Source organism: Lissotriton helveticus, chromosome 12 (assembly GCF_964261635.1).
Source record: "Lissotriton helveticus chromosome 12, aLisHel1.1, whole genome shotgun sequence".
NCBI lineage: Eukaryota > Metazoa > Chordata > Amphibia > Caudata > Salamandridae > Lissotriton > Lissotriton helveticus.
In genome coordinates, this window is record NC_136073.1 from 65,035,244 (window position 1) to 65,057,938 (window position 22,695).

At 48.0% G+C, this 22,695-nt stretch overlaps 1 protein-coding gene and 1 long non-coding RNA gene across 6 annotated transcripts in view; one reads left to right on the forward strand and one right to left on the reverse strand.

Moving 5' to 3' along the window:
• The window catches only part of LOC144799025 (uncharacterized), a 708,806-nt gene that overhangs the window by 609,666 nt on the left and 76,445 nt on the right, over positions 1-22,695 (forward strand). The gene's annotated exons all lie outside the window — the stretch shown is intronic.
• LOC144799023 (alpha-2,8-sialyltransferase 8F-like) overlaps positions 1-22,695 on the reverse strand; it is a 358,709-nt gene that overhangs the window by 309,085 nt on the left and 26,929 nt on the right. For 3 of the 4 annotated variants that reach the window (XM_078670181.1, XM_078670184.1, XM_078670183.1), the window contains exon 2: positions 11,549-11,632. The exons of the other annotated variant lie outside the window; for it this stretch is intronic. In XM_078670181.1, coding sequence (XP_078526307.1) covers positions 11,549-11,632 — 84 coding nt within the window. The remainder of the gene's footprint in view (positions 1-11,548; positions 11,633-22,695) is intronic. 4 annotated transcript variants of the gene reach the window in all.

Genomic DNA, 22,695 nt, shown 5'->3' on the forward strand with positions numbered 1-22,695 from the left:
AGTATTCATGAAACAGCCTAGAGAGGGAGGTTGGCTTGCCTCTCATCGAGGTTCCTGTAGATCAAGAGGGTCCCTATGTACACAGTCAAGTATTAGGGAAAGACAGAAAGTTTCTGATTGATACAGGGGCAAGTAGGACTACCATCAGTCATGACGAGGTTCCAGGGGCTCCACTCTCAGGCTCAAGAAATGTTTCCCTGGGCTTTTTTCAGGAAAGCCTATTGTTAATGAAATATCGAAACCAGTTTCCCTAGAAGTTGGTCCATTGTCCCGAACTACAGACTTGTTACTTACGAATCATGTCCTGAAAATTTACTTGGTATTAAGACATTGAAAGAATTAGGAGCTGTAATTTGCTGTTCTCCGGAAGGAGTGAGATTGTTTTTACGTGATTTTAAAGGTCATTATGTGTTAAGAGATTTTGATCCGAGATTACTGAATGTACCACAGCATTTATGGGCGCAAGGTCCAACTGATGTAGGTTGTATGCATATTACACCATATCGTGTCACTCTGAAACAAGGTGTTGTATTACCACGAATCCGACAATACAAGTTACCCCCTGAGGCTGTAGCAGCCTTATCGAAAATTATTGACGAGCTCATTGCTCAAGGAGTAGTTGTAGAAACTGACTCCAATGTATGTAATTCTCCTATCATTCCGATTCTCAAACGTACTGACCCAAATGCACCTCCAGTTTATCGATTAGTGGTTGACCTCCGAGAACTCAATAAATGTATCATACCCCAGTACCCAGTGGTTCCAGATATCTCTTCCCTATTGACTGCCATTGATTCTGAAGCTACGTTCTTTACTGTTATTGATCTCAAGAACGCATTCTTTAGTGTCCCCATTCATCCAGACAGCCAGTTCCTTTTCGGATTCTGTTTAAATGGAAGAAGCTATAAATTCACACGTGCACCTCAAGGTTTCACAGAAAGTCCTAGTATTTACAGTCAAGCACTTAAAAGACAACTAGACAGTATTCACATGCCAACTGACACTGCCCTGCTCCAGTATGTCGATGATCTATTGATCACAGCCCGTACAGAACGTGACTGCGAGCGTGCGTCACTGACAGTCTTGTATTTTCTGGCAGAAATGGGGCACAAGGTGTCCCCTTCGAAACTGCAATTCTGTGTCCAGCAAGTGGTATACCTTGGACACTTGCTGTCCAAGAGGGGTAGACAGTTGACACCTGACCGTATCCAGTTAATAGCACATCTTCCACAGCCCAAGACACAGAAGGAGGTACGAGCTTTTATCGGCCTCACTTCTTACTGCAGACAATGGATTTCTCAGTACGCATATCTAGCCAAACCACTGATACAGTTGACAACACAGGAGGCAGCCACATCGACTGTCCTCCCTTGGACCCAGGAACATACACTTGTTTTCAATGAGTTAAAGAAAGCTTTATGTAATGCACCTGTGCTAGCGACACCGAACTACAGTAAACCTTTTACACTTTTTGTCACTGAACGTGATGGTACCGCATTATCTGTTCTCACACAAGATCAAGCAGGACAACACAAGCCTTGTGCTTATTTTTCTAGCACATTAGATCCAGTAGCCCAGGCTCTGCCTGCGTGCCTCAAGTTAAGTTGCAGCCACAGCTCTAGCTATCAGACAAAGTGATTCCATAGTGTTAGGACACTCCCTGACAGTACAAGTTCCACACTCCGTGGAAGTTCTTTTAAACCGAACACAGACCCAGCATTTGACAATTGCACGTTTAACAGGATATGAACTGACACTGTTTCAGCCACACATAGAAATCAGACGCTGCAACATTTTAAATCCTGCTACACTGTTACCCTCGATTACATCAAGCCCTGCCACACATGACTGTGTGGAAGTTATTAACACCATGACAAAGCCAAGACAAGACTTGACGGATATTGCATTACCTGATCCCGACCTGACACTTTACGTGGATGGTTCATGTACGAGAACAAGTACAGGAGAGTTAGTAGCCGCGTATGCAGTGACTACTGAAACTGAAGTTATAGAAACACATCGTATTGACACCTTGTCTGCTCAAGCAGCAGAGCTCATCGCTCTGACCCAAGCCTGCATACGAGCCAAGAACCTGAAAGTAAACATATATACAGATTCACGTTATGCATTTGGAGTCATTCACGACTTTGGAGTCCTTTGGCAAGAAAGAGGTTTCATGACCTCTCATGGAGCAAAGATTCAGCATGGCCCCCTCATTCAAGCTCTTTTAGAAGCCATACATTTGCCGAAAGCCACATACGAAAGCCACTGACACTATTTCCCAAGGTAACGATCTAGCAGATCGAACAGCCAAGCTTACAGCTCAGACTCCAGACATCCCAGTTAACACAACAAAGACAGATGTTCCAGATCAGACAACTTGTATGACAGTTAAGGACCCTACACAAGACATACTAGACATCCAGACACATGCTACCCCAGACGAAATCAAGAAATGGTCTGAACAAGGAGGGGTCCAGACAGATCAGGGATGGTTGACGAAGGGAAAAGCCACATGGTTTCTCCCCGACTCTATGGTTCAAGTCATTATTAATACAGCACATAGTCCAGCACATTTAGGAGAAAAAGCCATGTTAGACAGTATTCAGAACCTTTGGTTTAACAAGCATTTACGAACAGCAGCGAAGCAGAAAGTGCGTACCTGCATGATCTGTTGTCAGTTCAATCCAGGTAAAGGTGTTCCGGTGGAACAAGGTGGATTCCATCCTCCTGACCACCCTTTTGAAGTCCTCCAAATGGATTATATTCAGATGGATCGATGTCGAGGTTTCAAGTATGTCCTCGTAGTTGTATGCGCTTTGTCCAGATGGACAGAAGCATATCCAGTCCCAGATTACACTGCCGCGACCACTGCCAGGCAGTTGGTTCGTGAGTATTTCCCACGCTATGGTTTGCCCAGGGTCGTGTATTCAGACAACGGACAGCCATTCTCATCCGAACTCATGAAACAAGTATCTCTTCTGTTAGGGTACCAGTGGAAGTTCCACTGTGTACGACATCCCGAGGCAGCTGGCCTCGTCGAGAGACACAATCAGACTCTGAAAATACGTATAGCGAAGGTATGTGCAGAGAAAGGTGTAGATTGGATGGTAGCCCTGCCGGTTGCCCTTTTCTACATGAGAATGGTCGCTCACTCCCGTTCGGGTTTGTCACCTTTTGAAGTTGTGTTTGGTCGTCCCCCAAACATGTGGGGTACACCTATGCCACGTAAAATCACCGATGTTGACAGTAATATGCTGACAGATTACCTAGCTTCCTTGATGTCTGCACTACTCTCTTGTCGTTCACAGGTCGCGGCTGCCTTTCCAGACAACACCCAGGTGAAACCGCACGAGGTCGTTCCAGGCGACCTCGTCCTCGTTAGGAATTTTGATCGTTCAAGCCCGCTGGAGCCCCGCTGGAAGGAGCCGAAACTTGTTCTGATGACCACAAGGACCGCCGTAAAGCTGGAAGGCAGGAAGGGCTGGCTACACTCCAGCCACATCAAGCGTTTCCATGGACTGCGTCCAAAGACTTTTTTCAAGGACTGCCCCGATACTGACTCTAAACTTCCCCTGTTAGAGAAAACTCCGCAGCAGGAGTATAAACTTAAATTACGGTCTAGTAAGTCAGACAGCGTTTAATTGTTTAAGTCCCTCTCGGGTGAAGCGGTTAGACAGGTTCCTGACATGTATGAGATAGACCCCCATAGTGAGAGAGTTAGACGAAACTCCAAGAAAATACGTTACTGTAAGAATCTGCGCAGCAGATGTGTTGTTACACTATTGTTTATGTTATTTCTGAGTGTTACGATCACATGTATAAGTTACATGCTCCATGTATTTTTTCCTCCTCTTGATTCGCATGTACATCTTTCCTCCAATGATACAGTAGAGCACACATTTAGTGAACTACCCCCTCACGAGTTATCCTATCGACTTGCAATGCGCAACAATACTTTTATACGTATGTTACACTATTCACACCAGACCAGCAATGCCACTAATTGTTGGGTGTGTGGTCGACTCCCCCCTTTCCAGACACCGAAGGGAGTTCTGCCACTCTTTCCCTATCCGTTTTCACACAATGGTTCGTGTGGAGCATGGTTTACGTTAACATCATCCTTAGACGATAAGTCCCTTCTGAATAGAACATGTTTCCCAGACAAGGAAGATCTTTCCCATAGGACAGGGTTAGATCTCGAAAATGAAGTATACGATCTAGGTAATTTCTCCTCCAATTTCATGGTTTTGAATGTTCAGTCCGAGACTACTCCGGACTTGCCTGCTATAATCGTTCTACCAGTGAAAGGCGAGTTATGTGTTAGAAGGAATGGTTCAGTACATCTAGCACACAGTGATTGTAATACTGTGGTCGAGTATAGTGACAGTGGGAAATCTACTTTCAAAGCCTCACGTCATTCATATTTTGTATGTGGTCAGACCGCATATGTACGTCTGCCCCTAGATTGGGATGGAACATGTTACATTGCCTTCCTACTGCCACCAGTTTTTCTAGCCCCATCCGATTATCACAGAAATACACATCTAGTACACGTCAGACATAGAAGGGAGATCGAGTCCCCAATTGTCGATCAGACTGAAACTGCATTAGAACAGTATACAGATTTCAATAAAGGTTTCTTTTTCTTCATAGGACCTATCCAGAATAGTAAGCTAATACGCAGGTTAACCAGAACCCTTGAAGCAGTAGTGAATGAGACTACTTCCGCTCTAGGTAACTTAACAGAAGATAATCTGCTATGAGATTTGTCGTTCTTCAGAACCGCCTTGTTCTTGACGTCATACTGGCCGATAGGGGCGGAGCTTGTAGAGTCATCGGATCTAGTTGTTGCATTTTCATTCCTAATAACGCACCGTCTGTATATTCAGCAATAACAAGACTTCATAAAATAGCCCACCAGCTACACCAGAATCCAGGCACCTGGACATGGTCCGGTTGGCTCTGGAATATAATATCTGCCTGGGGATGGAAAGTACTGTCATTCCTAGGAATAGTAGTAATGATCATATTCAGTTGTTGTCTCTGTTTACAATGTGGCCCTGCGATTTGCGGCTTGTGCGCTACATCTTGTATTCCAAGTCCAAAGTCCCCTTCCCAGAAGATAAGAAACGAGCAAATGATGCTGTATGAACAGATAGATGGTCTCATGAATATTGATGTTTCCTGAAGGAAACGTAGGGAACAAGGAGGGAATGAGGAAAATTGAATTTTGCCCTGTCATGTGTCCCTACGTGTTCCCCATCGTATGTTATATGTGCATGATTAATATGCATATTTACCCCCTTGACCGAATAAAGACGCAATTATAGTTGTGTCCAACGTTAGTATGCCAGTTATCCAGTCCTCCTGAAAGCAACGTGAATTAGGCTTTTAGGCCTATGTTGCCAACGTCTTTACATTGTGCACGTTAAATCATCGAGTTGTCCCCGTTTCTAGGCCTCACAGGGCCCGGACACCAGATTCAAGCCTCCTGAACCACTCCGAGGAGCGATGCAGCCCCGCCCGCATCCCTGACCCTTCACTTACTTTCTGCCAAGCAGCGCGGTGCCCGGCCTGGCCTGCCTGCCTGTCTGCCAAGAATATGTTATGCCTACAGTTATCAGTTCAGCTCCCCGGCTTCACATTCCTAGCTAACGAACCGCATAAACATCTTCATCTATAGTCTAGTCTTCCTGTCTCCATGCAAGTGAATTACTGAATTAGTATCCATAGAAGATCCATAGCACACGCAATACATGAGAAATATATGCATGCACTAGCCTTAGTGACAAGTAGCCTTTGCCCTGATGACTTTTAGATTCAAGCAACATGTACTCCAAACACAAGATATCAGATATGCTATAGGTACAGGTCGTTCTGACATCCCAGACTTTAGTCTCCTCTTCTAGTGCTAGAAGTCAGAGCCCCCAGCTCTCCCCAGTTACACGTCATGTTCGTTTGCGCGCACCAGTAGGTTAAAGGTTCCAGCTGCCCAGGTAGCCCCCTCCATGTATCCACCCATTTATGACACTTCTGTGACGTTTACATCACATGTCTCCGTGCACGCCCTGTGCACTCCTTCTTTTCACGCCCATATGTTCTTATCTTCCGTTTGTCACTTGTTACGCCTACTGTATTCAATGCAATTGTACTGTTTTACTATATATACTGTATGATGTTAATGAGATGCTGCAGCTGCCATTCCCCCTTTCCTTGTGTCTGTCCCTTCCTGAACCTTTGCAGGTGATGGAACCCGATGGTCCATTGGCTCGAGCCATCTGATTAAAGCCCGTATGACTCAGATACCACGGATTCTGCCTCTTATTTATTGAGCTATCCTTTTCAGTTAATGCATAGAAAAATAGTACCGGTAATTATTTATTTATTTACCACAGAACCAAGAACTTTTTAACCAAATCCAATCCCAAGAGCCCAACACTCAGAATGGTACCGAAAATCCACAAAAACCTAATGGATCCACCAATGAGACCAATAGTCTCTACTTGCGGTAGCATTCATGAACCAATCGGACAATTGTTAGATAAATACCTTCAACCCGCAGTACAATCCATGAGAACATACACCAAAGACAGCACCGACTTCATTTCCAAACTACACAACCTTACCATCAATTCGGAAGATAAACTTATCTTATGTACAGCCGATGTACGTTCACTGTATACATCAATACCGCATTCTCTAGGCATCGAGGCAATTGAAACGACTCTCTTAGAGTCTACCATAGAACCACAATTCCAAACATTCCTGATGGAACTTATGTTATTTACCCTGTACCAAAGCTACTTCAAACACCAAGACAGTTGGTACCTCCAACTAGTGGGCATGGCCATGGGCAATTCAGCGGCGCCCGTATACGCCAATCTGTTCATGCAGCAATTCGAAGAAATGCACATTTTTTCTAAAAAAGAATGGACTGACAACTTACTACTACTTACGAGATACATAGACGACATCTTTATCGTCTGGAAAGACACCAAAGAAAAATTACATAATCTCCTGACTGAATTTAATCTAATTGACGAACGTATCCAACTTACTTGGGAAATATCGGAAAATAGTGTCAACTTCTTGGATGTAAGAGTATCAATCAATCAGCAAAGTTTTGAAACAGACCTATTCAGCAAAAACACAGACAGGAACAATCTTCTTCACTATACCAGTTTCCATGAACCCAACCTGAAAAAACACCTCCCATTTTCCCAAATGGCGCGAGCAAAAAGGATCACCTCGGACCCTGTCAAATCCACACAAAGGGTAGAGGAAGTTGGCCGCAAATTCCACAACAGAGGATACCCCACAGAACTCATTGAAGAATCCACTAAGAGAATCTCAAATACCGCAAGACAGAAACTATTGCAACCAAGCCCAAAGAAAATGCAAACCCGCATCGTGGCAGTATCTAAATACTCAACAGCGAGTACAAAATTCAAAAAGATCATCAACCAACACTGGTCGTTATTAAACCTGGAACCTGACTTCAACCAAATTTTTGAGGAACCCCCTCTCTTTGCATTTACCAGAGCACGAAACATAGGAGAACTAGTACAACACAAGCACGTGCCCACAACCAAATACACTGGAACTAAACCATGCCTAAATTGCGGTAACTGCAATAGCATCATAAGAGGAAATGTAATTAACCACCCCATGAAAGGGTACACAATAAAGCTAAAAGTTAATGCTACATGTGACTCAAGTAACCTCATCTATGCTTTGAAATGTCCATGTGGGAAAATCTACGTTGGCAAAACAGAACGGAAAATTAAAACAAGACTGATAGAACATAAGTCTAACATCCGATTGAAAAACACCAAGTCGTCCATCGCCACTCATTTTCTCGAACAACAACACAATATTTCCCAACTGAAATTCATCATACTAGAAATGATTGAGAAAATTGAAGGTAGAGACAATACCAAATACCTCCTTCAACGTGAAAATACCTGGATTCATAGACTGTCTTCACAAAAGCCATTCGGGCTGAATGATAGAACGGAACTTTCGTGTTACCTGTAAATATCATCATTGGGGCGACATAAGTGTTACCTGTGTGTACATAAAGTATAATGAGATGTGGGATTCCCCACAGATGTATGTTGTAATTTTCCACTTTGCACTTTGTTAATAACTTATCGTCTTTATAAGTTTTGATTATCATTATTTTAGATTATTATTATTCTTCACCCCCATTTCTCTTCTTGTAACACCCAGACACTTTTCATCTCTTTATTTCACCCCGCTCTTTTAATTCTCCCTACGATCCCATTGCATGACCTACACTAGTGAGGCAAACAGACTCCAGAACACCTTCCCGGTGAAATCTTTCTTCACTCTCCATATCACGTGACCGCCATAACCTCCGCCGACCCTACGCGGCAGCAGACGCTTCTGTCCTGACCGCCGCCGAAATTTGGAAGTCTTTTCGACCCACCACACACCCGTAAATCAGGTTAGTTTCCTACCGCGCGGCAGTTACACTGCCTTCTGAACCAGTCCGCACACTAGTGTTTATCTGTGACTCATACCTCTTCCTATTCACAGATTCCCGGCATTCCGGACAGCCCACACACGTAAGCGCTATACCTTTGCCGTTCTCACTATCCCCACTGGTTTAAGAGAGTACAGGGTGACCCATTAATTTCGTCGACACTCTCCTTCCCCATGCACTCGTAGTTTCCCTAGCACCTCACCCTGACTTAACTCCTTCATTCTCATTACACTTTCAACCTTATTTTTTCAGTATCCTTTCCCTGATGAAGGGGCAATGACGCCCCGAAATGCATTGGACTCACACAAAGGAGAAGTGTTGTGAATGTGAAATGTTACATAAATCATGAAGATCATGAGGAAATTTGAAAAGTTGTTAAAATAAGAAAGTTGCTGAATAAAAGCCACTTCTATAAATAACGAAAATATTGCACTTGGAACCTCTATTTTACAAGAGGAAGAGTGTGTGTGCCACAGGATGGGATCAGTGACCCACTGACCGCACTACTTGTTTTGATTGTTTATCCAAGTCACGGGACACGCGACTGAACTGGGGCAGCACCCAAAAACTATATAAGGAACCCATGGTGAACCGCGCTGTGCATCTGTACCCACTAATCAAAGATGTGTTTGCCACATGTATCTTGACACCGAGAGTCCCTATTTAATAGAGTCTTAGGTGAAGAATCTATATCTTGAGAGGTTGTAGCCAACTGAGCTACCAGGCTATGCTTGGTATGATGTCTGAGGACACAAACTGTATCTCATGGAGCAGGCATATGCCTGCGAGATACAGTGCTGGCTACTGAGACCCATGAACCAGGTTTGGCCCAAGTTCCTAACAGTATGTCGAACAAGGCTTCACTGTATGAAAGAACAGGCTCTTCCCCAGACTGATCTTAGTAACAGACATCAACTAGAGGGTCAGTGGATTTCTCCAACAAAGGTAGTGACATCTCCAAAACTGCCCCCACCCTCCTCAACTTGTATTCAAAGGAGGAACTTGCCTTAGTAGCAAGCCTAGGTAGGGAAAGAAGCCCCAAGGCTATAGAGGACTCCAGCCCACTAGCCTTACCAAGAGCAGATATCCAACTCTCCTCCACGAGAGATGGAATAATCTCAGAGATCTCAGAGATGGGCTTAAAAAGTCCAGGCCCCACTTGCATCACCAATTACAAGGTGAACCTTCTCACCCTGAGAAGGAAGTGAAAATGCCACATTCCCCCCAGTTTGCTCTACCGTCTCCGTACCAGACGCCGATCAACATCGAGAAGTTGATGCTTCAACGTCGATAGGAGGAGAGACTTCGATCAGCATTGATGACATCCATGTGGGAGTTGGCTGATGGATAACGGATGCCAAAGGTAGAATCTCTAACGGGCTGTGCATCGGTGCAGTAGTGGAGTCGGCCGACACCGACCGGCGCCAACCTAAATACTCAAATGGTCCAACTGACACCGAGGACGAACCCACTGGTGTGGCTCCACTCAATTCCTTGGGGCCCATGGGCACTCCAGTGGAAGGTAGAGGACCGAAGAAGAGATGTAGAGAGTTAGAATACTCCCTAATCTGGGCCATTAATGCCCCAGCTCCTGGAAAGATGGGGAGACATGAGGCAGAGTAACAAATGTTGTCCTCAACCGGTGAGGGGAAGGAGCAATCCCCACACGAGGATGTTGAGGGGTGCCTTGACTTCAAACGATCGCACTTACCCTTTGATGTTTCTGAAGCACCACTTCCTGGAGAATGGCACCGGCTCATGGAGTGGTCCCGCGAATGGACCTCTGCATAATAAGACCAGGGTCTCCGAGGATCGAATCAGATGTGCCACCAGCAACTTCATACAACATTCAGTCTCTAGCAGGAGCTGCAATCTTCGGAGTTGTGGTGTTCTCCGAAATAACACATACAAATGGAATGCAGATCCATAACTGACATTTCCTGAGTATGGGACCCAAAAGGCTTAAAGCCCGACGACATTGGAGAAAAGCACACTGTTCCCAATTACATAAAACTGTTGAAATAGGCCTGAAAAAACGGCCGGAGGAATCGCTTCTCCAGACCCGTGTTGCAGCACGGAAAAGAAGAAACGGAAGTCCGTGCACTGGAGAGGACTTATATGACTCCACTGACATCATAACCAGAGTCAGCGTCATCCGGATCCAGTCTGACGCCTGGGGAGAATTTAAAAAATAAGGAATCTGCCACTAGATGTCTCTATCAGATATTACATGTCTAATATACATATTTTATAGGCGTTTTCAGCCTTCCCTCTGTATTCATTGGTCTCTTGTTGGGTCATTCATATTTTCTTCCATACACTACAGAATAGAGAAGTAGGTCAGTCCACTTCAGCCATTGGCTGAGTTCACTGTGAGTAATGGTATTCTGCTCTTTCACAAGGAGCACGTCCGCAGTAGCACTATGGCAATATTTTCTTTTTAAGAATTAATTTTTTGTCAAGGTCTTTTTTGTTATACAAATGAGAGCCCGGCCACTCCCCCAACTAAAATAAATTACAAAACCCATGGCAAAACAAGCATTTGCAAAGCCAAGAGGTCAGCAGACAATGCCAGATCCATTGGCTTTGTCAATGCTTGCTCATTTTTGCAGTGTAGCTCCTTCCCTCCTTCCTAGTAAAGGCTATTTATATTGATGCTAGTGGATGTCTCCCCATGTTTCCACTTGCTACAAAACTGTAGACAACTTTGTTGTCTCACCACAGTAACTTAGTTTAGTTACAGGTTTTATTTTGCCCCACCCCCTAGCCCATGGATCTAGAACCAGGAGAAGTGGAATTGCGTTTTATCATTGGAGAATGCTCTCCCACAAGAGAATCTTTCGGTCTTCTGTTCCCACACATCCCAAATTATCTTTGTGTTAATGGGCCAAGCTTCTGAGAGGCACCACAAAGTTGGACTGCCACTCAACCCCAAATGCCCAAACACTGATCTAGTCTTTTTATCCACAGCACTACACACAGGAGCGGCAGGCTCACCCAAGCCCCATAGCCATACGTAAATCATATAGTACTCACTTTTTTTTCAAAGACATAGCAGTGATCCTCTTACTTATTGCCGTGCACGAGTACTTCGAAAGTTTCACACTTACTTCTTCCGAACTGTAAAACAGAAAACACGCAGACAGCTTACAGCGCCCAATGTAAAAATGGAACTCAAGTACAGACATCTGTTCAAATGTAGGACTGTGATGGATTCCAAACGATAACACATAGCAGAACAAAGCATTAAGGAGAAAACAACTTCATAAAAAGAAGCAGATTGATCACCCACATCTTATCTTCTCAACTTCATTCAATAGTACATATTTGGGTATGGTTGAACTGGTTAGTTTGGGCAATTTTAAGTCAAATGAACAATCAGATGGTAAAAGGAGGTTTGAAGACTGAATCAAATGGAAGCTGAATTGGAATATGAATAGAGGTGAAATGTACTAATATCTGCTGGTCTGAGGCAAACTGATGAATTATGACATCGAATGGGAGAGATTGCTGGATTACTCTCAAATAGAGGCAAGGTCACTGACTGAGGAATTTACTGAGGATGCAACATCCAAGATATAGAGACACACATAATTATTAAGCCAGATTGCTTAACGACTGCAACAGAGATGGTAAAATAACTTAAGAGAGTCGTACGATTCTGAGTAGCAGAAGAAACCTATGTCCAGTGGTGTAACGGAACTTGAAGGGGCGGCCTGCAAAGTACATGGAGGGGGCTCCCTCCATGCTGCGGACCCAGTCAGAAGCTCTCAGGCCTGGGGCCAGCTGTCCGTGCACAGTGCTTGGAGCTTGGGGGACCCCACACTACGGGGGATGCTCGGGCTACTTGTACGCCACTGCCTATACCCTCGAGTGAGGCAGACCTTCAGGAGAATTTTATAGTAATTAGTAATTATTTCTTTGACATTTCCTTCTGTATTTATCCATATTTATTTTTTGACCATTGTATCGGTATTTATACAAATGTATTTGTAATTAGTGTAATAATGTAACTGCAATGGGTATAGTTATTTATGGATAGATGCATACTCACGTTTGACTGTGCACTGGGTGTTTACCGTTTACGGTACAAAGCAATCATGTGAAAATATTTACTTTGTAGAACAGCTTAAACAGCTGTATGTATGGCTACAGTTAATTATGGTTCTTAAGGAGAATTTTTTTTAAGCTTCCCTACCAGTCAATCTCCACAGCTACAGGCCTGGCACTCATGAGTGACAGTAGTGCGAATCAGCCAAAATAACACATATTTCATAATTTAAAAAATACGGACAGGAGAATAGATGTTTTTCTGTCAGTATTTATCTATAAAATCAGTAAAAATTTAAAACTGGGAGCTTTATTTATGAACAATACAGCTCAAGGTTCTACGCAAAGCACATGATCGCCAGACTAGACCGTGCACACTGGGGTTGCTTCCCCTGCTTACTGGTAATAGTCATTACCGCTATTTGTAGTCCTCCTCGTCCCAGTCCTTCCTTGTCAGAGAACTCTGCCTCTAAAAGAGAGTTCACAACAGCTTTGGATTAAAGATTTGCATGGGTGTTTCTTCTATGTTTGCAAGATGCACAGTAGAAAGCGCCCTTTCCCTGGGACTCCATCTGTATCTAACAAGTCTAACCTATTGCAGGTGCAACAAAGGAGGGAGAGATGGGACTGGGATGAGGAAGACCAAGAATCGGAATATTGAAGATGACTGGTAATTAATTAAAGACTCACCCCCTCTGTCTGTCCTCCTTCTCCCAATCCTTATCTTGTGCGACAACACGTAATGCTGAAATTAATTTTATTAATATCAACAATTACTTCATTGTCAACACCAATACAGTAGAATCAAAGTTACACTGACCAGATTCTTCCAGATCCAACCTATAGTGATTTACGAAGGTATCATGGGATGACCAGGTAGTGGCACTAAATATTTCCTGCAGGAAAGTTCCCCAGATTCTGTCTATAAAGTGTCCTTGAATATTAACGGGAACTGATTCTCCTACCAATTTATATAATTGGAAAATTGCAAGAAACAAATAGTGAATTAGGAGATCGGAAATGCTTAGAACGGTCTACATAGATTGACAAAGACCTTCTTACATCCAAGGTAGACAAAATCTGTGAAACTCCCACTGAGTGCAGAACTGGAAGTGGGAACTCCTGGGACAAGAGATAAAGGTAAATGGATCTTTGGAATATACTTCGGGTAAAATCCGAGGATAATCCAGTCCAGACAAAACCTGTAAGTAAGTGTAAGATATCACCAAAGTATTCAACCTCTCCTTGCCTATAGGATCACCACAAGAAGTGCTGTCTTCAAAAAAGCCATGCTTAGTCTGCTTGCTCCAAAGGTTTGAAGTGCTGTTGTTGTAAACCTCTAAGTACTATATATAAATCCCAAGTAGGAATTCAGATTTGGAATTAGAGGATATCTTTGAAGAGTCTACTCTAAATTTAGGAGCCTTTTGCACCATCCATGGCATGGATGAGGTGGCCAGAGATAACACTTGTAAGAATCCATCCCTTAAGAATTCTTGAATGCGCATGATTCCTGAAATTAACTCCAATTATTTTTGTATGAAGCCAGAGTTGAGGGCTTCTGCGAAGCTTGAATATCAAGGATGACCTATCTCAAGCATCTCATTTGCCCCAAACCTACTCTCTCAAGTTCCAATCTGAGATGTTGGAACTGCGATGTTCCAACATGAATCAATGGAAGATGTGGGAACTCAAGAGGTGGAGGTTGAAGTGACAGGTGAAAATCCTCCCTTCTTGAGATGCTCTCGAGCTAGGAAACTCAAGGGCGTTGTGTCCAAAATGGTACTATCATATTACCATCCTTCTCTCCTCATGAATAATCCAAAGCACCATCAGGAGTAGGGGAATCAGGTGTAGGGTGTACAGCAGTCCTTGTGGCCAATGTATCCACAAGACATCCATTGCCCTTGCCTGGGGACACCACAGTTCCATTCCAAAAAATCTTAAGCATCACATTGTGTTGTGATGAGAACAAGTCAGCAAACTGGAAGCAAATATGGTTGAACTCTCAGGCTGATAAATGGATCATCATCAAGGATGGTAGGGTTTGGCTTAGACTGTCTGCCCGAAAATTAAATTGCAGCTGAATACAAACTGCACCCAAAGCCAGTAAATGTGTTTCAGACAATGCAACAAAATGTGTCTCGCCACCAGATTGAGCTCTTTGTGCCACCCAAACAGTTCAGATAACATCTCGTAACCTGGTTGTTCCTCCGGACTAGAAAATTCTTGCCTTCCAACTGAAGAGCAAATGATCAAAGTGCCTCCCACTCCGCTGAAAATTTCCTCCAGTTGAATTAGTGAGTGGCCTCCTCCTCTGACAAGGAGCCCTTCGTTTCCTGATCCCCCAGAGTTGCAGCCCATCCCTAGGTACAGGTGTCTGTGGTCAGTTGGACTGAAGTAGGATACCGCAGTCATACACCCTTTCATAGATTCTGGTCCACAAACCACCAATCCAACTCCTGTTGTAAATTGGGTGTTACTGTTAACAGGTAAGCACTGGGAAGAGGAGAACAGGAAGAGAGTGTAATGGTGCGTGATATGGATTTTCTTAGTTTCAAAAGCAAGGCAGAACCTATTTTCACACTGTTTGGGGATGTGAAGGAGTACAAGCCTTCTCAGGTGACACCAACAAATCAGCATTACCAGGCACATAAATAATTGTAACATCAAAAGTGGATAAACAGTCTACCTGGAAGGGATTGTTTCTTACCCAAACACAGTCCATTATATGCATCAAAAATGATGGTGCGCTGAAGGATATTACCCAAGAATATGGGTACACCAAGGCACTAGTACCAGAAATGTAGAATAGAGGAAACCCATAGGCAATATTGCTGTCCAATACAAAAAAAACAAGCAGCAATGTTGTAAGAGTCAATTGCATTACTGATATGGAAAGCATCTAAAATCAGGAACAAGAAAGTATTAATACTGTGACGATTTTAACAGTGGGCATTGATCATTATAAGGGTAATGCACAGAATTGTGATCAGGACAAAGGGGCCATTGCTAAGTCTTTTTTTTTTTTGAAATATATTTTTATTGCAGAATCAGGAAGAAAAACATCCAACAAACCAACCCGTACACCAGCAGTCCCCATCACACAGTGCAATAATAATACAGTACACAGCCGATCGGCCCACATCCCGGAGGCTGGGCGGCGCATCAATAAGTCAGTACACTGGAGGTACCTCGGTGCATGCCCTATTCGGGACACAGGTCAAGTATAATACTTCGTATCCGCTTTTATCCCACAACAACCAACCCACAATCTCCATCAGATCCCAGGCCACGCTAAAGTCATGCCACTAAAGCCGCGTAAGTACTATCCCGGGCCAGTCCCTACTAGGAGGTTGCCGCTAGTTGCAAACCCCTCCTCCATACAACTCCCTCCCAGTACCCTCCCCCCCCAACTGCTGCTAATGCGGGATCCACCAGCCCCTTACTGCTCCCGGGTGACAACTATCAGAAAGCTTCGGTAAGCAAGCAGCCACATGGAACCCTTGGTTATAACTAAGCAGTGTCCTCGCTTTCGGTGAGATAGTCCCTCAATGCCTGCACCACCAGCTCCCATGACCGCGCCAGTTCCAAGCATTTCTCATTGCCAGCCCTAGTCGCCTGGCGCATTCGTAACACACTCTCACAGCTCGACCACCTCACTAATTCATTCCTCCACCTCCGTACAGACGGCCCTTCCTTAGACTTCCAGTGCCATGTGATCTCGCGCTGTGCCAGTATCAGTCCCAACCCAATGAATCTGCTCGTAACCTTGGTCTTTTTAGTATGCGGGAACCAAAGAAGTAGGCATGCGGCCATGTCAAAATCTACCTCCCGATCCGTAACTGCATTCAGGAGGTCCCCTATCTCAGACCAGTAGTCCCCCAATTTCGGGCAACCCCACAGCATATGGTCAAGATCCACCTCAGGTTCCAGACATCGCGGGCACATGGCATCAAGCACCTGGAAATGTCGCCGCAACCTCTCCGGGGTCAAATACGCCCTATGGAGCACAAAATAATGCACCTGTTGGAATCTCGCATTCCTCGTCCCCTTCCAGGTCCTGTGGAGCACCTGACCCCATACCGAGTCCGGGATTTGCCTGCCGACGCTGGTCTCCCAACGCGACTTCAGTTCAGCCAACGGGGCCAGGCCTTCATTTAACATCCTATTGTGGAGACAGGTCACCGCCTTAACGGTGCCCGCGGCCATCACTACATATTGGCACACCGTCGTCACCTCCGGCTCCGTCAATCCGCCTCCCCAATGCCTCTGCAGGGCCGCAATAACCGCCGCGTGCAATAGGAAGGTACCACTCGGCAGGCCGAATTGCTCCTGCAAGGTTTGGAACGGGGCCAGCGCCCCGTCTACATAAAGGTCACCTACCATCTGCAATCCCAGGTCCTCCCATTCTGACAATTGGGACCAATCGCCCCCATGCGGTAAGGCAGTGAGCATTCCCAGTGGAATCTCCGGCGCGTACGGTCGGCGCTTCCCAACCCTCTTCAGGTGCCTGTTCCAACATAACCTGAGCGTCCATTCCTCCATCGTGAGGTCCCTACTGGCCAGTTTCTGTTGCATCACGATAGATGACAAGACGTACCTCCGAATGCCAACCTCCCGGCCATCCTCAGGCCCCCTGAACTCTCTGGCCACGTTCTGCGTCAGGACCTGGAGCTGCGCTGCCAGATAGTATAGCTCATAGTCAGGGACTGCCACCCCTCCCTCACACTTGGGTCTCATCAGGGTGGTCAATGCCACCCGTCTGCGGCCGCGGCCCCATAGAAAGCCAGTCACCAATGTCCTCAACTCCCGAAAGATACCCTGCGGGATCCACACCGGCAGTGTTCTAAAATAATAGAGGAGCCTCGGGAGTGCCACCATTTTCAACAGCGCCACACGGCCCAGTACAGATAGCGGGAGAGAGGCCCAAAAGTCCATACTGCCTCGTAGCGCCCTAATGCAGCGCCCCACATTCCCCTCAAGGAGGTCCGCCGTGTCATGGTATATACGCACTCCTAAATAAACAAAACAAGAGGGTTCCCACACTACCGGCCTCGTGAGCTGTGGGCAGAGCGTAGTCCTCCGCAGCGGAAACACACAAGTCTTAGTCCAGTTCACCCGGAGGCCTGAGAGCCTCCCGAACCTGTCCAGCATGTCCACCGCACCCTCAAGAGCCCTCCCAGAGTCTGCCAGATACAATAACAAGTCATCGGCATACAACGAAATATAATGCGAATCGAGCCCCAGCGCAATCCCTTCAAAAACAATTCCCTGCCTCGCCTGCGCCGCCAGCGGCTCCATCGCTAGAGCAAAGAGCAATGGAGACAGCGAGCAGCCCTGCCTCGTGCCCCTGCAGACCGGATAAACCGAGGACACCAAGGTCCCTAACCGCACCCTCGCTTTAGCCGAAGAATAGAGCACTTTCGTCCAGCCCCGGAACCCCTCCCCAACTCCGAACTTCAACAGCACACCATCCAAAAAATCCCATTCCAAACTATCAAACGCCTTCTCAATATCAACCGTCAGCACTACCGGGCCTGGATCTGCCAGGGCAGCACCATCAATAACCCCAATCAGCCGGCGGATGTTCATCGAAGTGCTCCTCGAGGGAATAAATCCCGCCTGATCCCTATGCACCAAAGAGGTCATCAGTGGGAGGAGCCGGGTGGCTAGGATACGGCTCAAGATCTTATAATCTACAGTCAGCATAGACAACGGACGAAAGGAAGAAACATCCAATGCATCCCTGCCCGGCTTCAGCAGGGGCACAACCAGCGCCTCCGTCATAGAGTCAGGCAACCGCCCCAATTGTTCCGCCTCCGCATACACAACCTGCAGTCTGGGAGCCAACACTTCCATAAATTTGGCGTAGAACTCGATCGGCAACCCATCCACCCCAGGAGTTTTGTTCCGCGCCATATGACTAATCGCCCCTCTGATTTCCGCTAGAGTCACAGGGCCCCCCAGATCCCGCGCGTCCTCCTCAGCTAGTACCGGTAGAGGGATCCGAGCCAAATAATCGCCTATGTCCGCGGCATCCACTTCGAGGTGGCTGGTGTATAGGCTCGCGTAGTAGGACTGAAAGCGCCCCAGGACCACCGATTGCGAATAAACCACCTCCCCATCCTCCTGGCGCACACTCATAACCGGACATCCTCTAGGGTTCGGATCAGCCAACTTCGCAAGGAGCGTGCCCACTTTATCTCGCTCGTCATGCACTTTCACCGCATACAACTTATAATCATAGCATCGCAGTCTCTCTGTCTCTGTCGCCACCGCCTCCTTAGCATGCAACAGGCTATCCTGCAGCTCCGGCCGCTCGGGCCGCCGCCGTTCCACCCCTCTCAGCACTGCCTCCGCCTTCGCGAGGTCATTCAGCACTGTACCTCTCACAGTCAGAAACCGACCCATACACACCCCCCTCACCACCACTTTCATCGCGTCCCATTCATTCGCTCTAGTCTCTGTCGACCCAGCATTAATCGTGAAGTATTCGTCTATACCCTGTCGGACCGTGTCACAGAACGCCGGATCCTCCAGCGTCTCCGGGCGAAGTCTCCATGAAGGGACCGCCGATCTCGCCAGCTGCCATTGTACAGAAATCAGCAGTGGGTTATGGTCCGAGATGGTTCTAGCCAAATATTCAGAGTGAGTCACCGTCAGCGCCAGAGACTCACAACACAGCACAGAATCCAGTCGAACATGCAGATCATGCAGGGCAGAGTGATAGGAGTAGTCTCGAGTTTCGGGGTGCTGTGCCCGCCATACATCCACCAAGCCCCACCTCTCCTGCCATTCCCGCCTATGAGTTGCAAGTCTGCGCACTGGTGAGTCAGCCAAGGGCGGGTGCGACCTGTCCAACAGCACATCCGAAATAGAGTTAAAATCCCCCGCCAGCAATATCGGGCCCGCTAAATAATACGCCAGTGAGCGCGACAATCCCTCAAAGAAATGGGCTTGATCAGCATTGGGGGCATAGATGTTACACAGCACCACTTCCCTACCACACAGCCTCCCCTCCACCACCACATAACGACCCTCCGGATCAATCTTCTGACTCGTGACCTGGAATGGCGTGCCCGCTCTGACCCATATTAACACCCCTCTGGCGAACGCCGAGTAAGTCGTGCCAAACACCTGACCCTGCCACCTCCTTTGCAACGCCCCACACTCCTGCTGCGTCAGGTGAGTCTCTTGAAGCATCGCTATCTGAACTCCCCGCCTCACCAAATAGGCATGCACCTTATGGCGCTTAACCATAGTTCGAATTCCCCGGACATTCCATGTGACACATTTCAAATTAGGTAACGTCCCCATAGAGCATCAATCCCAACAGTGGCGCTCGCCAAGAACTGTGACCCGCATTGCAGCAATTGAACAACCCCTTTGAAACACGCCCCATAACTCCCACTCCCCCCCACCCCAGGACAGGGCCTAGTAACCCAGCTTCAGCCCCGTTCCAAACCTCAAACACCCAACACATCACACTAATCTGTGGTCGACACCACAGAAGACCTTAAGGGTCTAAAGAGGGCTATGGAGCCCCGAGCCAGGACGACAGAGCAACCACCCCGCGCCTACAGCCCCATGCTGCTAATGCAGCCCCATACCTGGCAGTCCAGAAGAAGTCAGGAGCGTCCAGACCTGATAAAAGTTCAGCAACCACGAACTTCACCCATTAAAGATACCATCCGATGTCTGCGGGGTAACCTCTGGCCCCTGCGCTCCCCCCCCCTCCAAGTCTTCCTCGCCGGTCTTCTCACCCTCACCGTCGTCCTCCGAAGCCGAGCCCCTGGAGGCGTCATCTCGTTGTGAGCCCGTGATGGTCGCCGTGGCCTCCAACGCACTCTTTCGATCTGCAAGTATTTGCGCCTCGCGCTCGGCCCGTTGGCGCCTATTCCTGGAGCGGATGCGCTGCGACTTCCTGACCCTGACCGGCTGCTCTCGTTCCCTGGCGGGCCTATGAGCCCGATCCGTTCCTGCACGATATAGTTCCAGCCAGGACCACGCTTCGTCAGGTGTTTGAAAAAAGTGCGTCCTCTCATCAACAATGATCCGCAGCTTGGCCGGGAAAAGCAAGGAGTATTGAACCCCTTCCTCTCTCAGTTCTTTTTTCACCGGCAGAAAAGAGGCCCTGCTCCTCTGTACCTCCTGCGTGTAGTCCGGAAAGATCGTCACCCTACTGTTGTCCACCTGGAAGGGCCCACGATCTCTCGCCCTTTGGATCAGCAGATCCCGGTCTTTATAGTGCAGCAGTCTGGCCACCATCGGCCGAGGTGGTCGGCCCTCCAGAGGAGGCCTCGTGGGCACCCTGTGCGCTCTTTCCAGGGAGAAGAAGGGGGAGAGGCCCTCCGGCGCCACCACTGTGCGGAACCAGTCCTCCAAGTAGGCTATCGCATCGCCTTTCTCAATTTTCTCTGGTAGCCCCACCACCCGCACGTTGTTCCGGCGGTTGCGGCCTTCCGCGTCCTCCGTGCGGCGCTCCAGATTCGTTAGTCGACGGATAACGTCATCGATTTTATGCTCCGCCGTAACCACCGCCGGTTTCAGCTCCTGGAGCAGTAGTTCATTGGATTTCACACGATCAGATAGCTTGGAGTGGTCTGCCCTCAGCAGGCCGAGGCCAGACGCCACCTGCGCAATATCTTGGCGCAGCTCATCTTTCGTAGCAGTGATCGCGGCCAGGATAGTATCGAGGCGGAGGTTTAGCCTCTGTTCCTGTGTTGAAGTCTCCATTGGGAAACCGCCACTCGCATCCTCCGACCCCCGGCTTCCCTTTTCAGGCGATTCGGCGGCGCCATTCCCCTTCGCGGCCATCTTGCGTGCAGGGATTCAGCCTCTCAAGCCGCCCCCTCGGAGAACGGCGAGGCGCACCAGAAACGCTCAGCGGAGTGTCCCAGCCAGCGCGGTCCGCCAATCCCCAGGCAAGCGAGAGTGCGCGGCGCCTACTGCCCCCACACCTGGTCAGTCGACAGTATCCATTTCAAAGGAGCATCCCATGCCGCCTCAGCCCCACATAGAGCGTCAGCCAAGCTCACCAGGGCCTGGGGGAGCAGATTCCGCCGAAGAGGCCGCCAGTCAATGATGTGGGTCCCAGGGCACACCGAGCACACTGCCCCCGGCAACACTGGTCACCGCAACACTCCTTGCGCAGCTCAGCGCCTCGTTGTTAAGTCGGCGCAGCTGCGCCCTCCACCGGGCAGGACCCCCAGCAAGGTCCAGACCCACGGCCGTGTTCCTCTTGATCCGGGATGCGCGGGCGCCCTGGGCGGTCCCCCTCACAGCGCCCCAGCCGCCTGCTGCGCGTCTCTATGCGCTGACGGTCCCCACTGCGGGCCGGCCGGTTGGCGAGCGGCCGCACAGCTCAGCAGTGCCTCCGCCGGCACAGCGCACTCCCAGGCGCCGCTCTCGCTTCGATCAAGGGCCCGGGTGGGGGGAGGGGGGGCCCTTCCTACCGGCAACTCCTCCGATCTTCTCCGCAATCCGGGGCCCGCTCCGACGGGTCACCGCACCATCTGCCGCTCGGGGGTGCCGCAGGCGCCCACCGCTGCTCCTGTGTCCCTCACTGCTCCGCCTTCGGAGCTATCACGCAGTCCGTGCCGCCATCTTGTCTTTGTCCGCTCGCCGGAGGGAGCCGAGCACTACGTCCTCCCGCACACCGCAGCCAGGGCTCCGCTCGGGTTCAAACGTTCTCCAGCAGGGCAGCGGTCCCTCCGGTCCTCATTCCCAGCCACCAGGCGACCCGGGGCAACGTTTGGCAGGATAAAGGACGGGACGCGGCGCGGAGCAACTCGCTCACGCAGCCATCCCGGTCGGCGCCGAAACCACGCCCCGGGCCATTGCTAAGTCTAACAGGCCTTTTTGTGAAGCTAAAATTGTACAGGTGTTTGCGAAAGATATGGTGGATTCTGGTTCACCAGCAGCTATTAGCATCACTTAAAGCTAAATGGAACTATGATATACTCAGACAACCTAATATAAGAGCTGTTGCATATGGGGAAATAGAGATCGAGACTCTGGGATTTTTGAAGACGTTCTTAGTTTTTCTGACAGAGAGGTCTTCATTAAAATCTTTGTGGCAGTTAATGGAAGTGATATTATGGGGTGGTAAGACCAAGGTAAACTAGGAT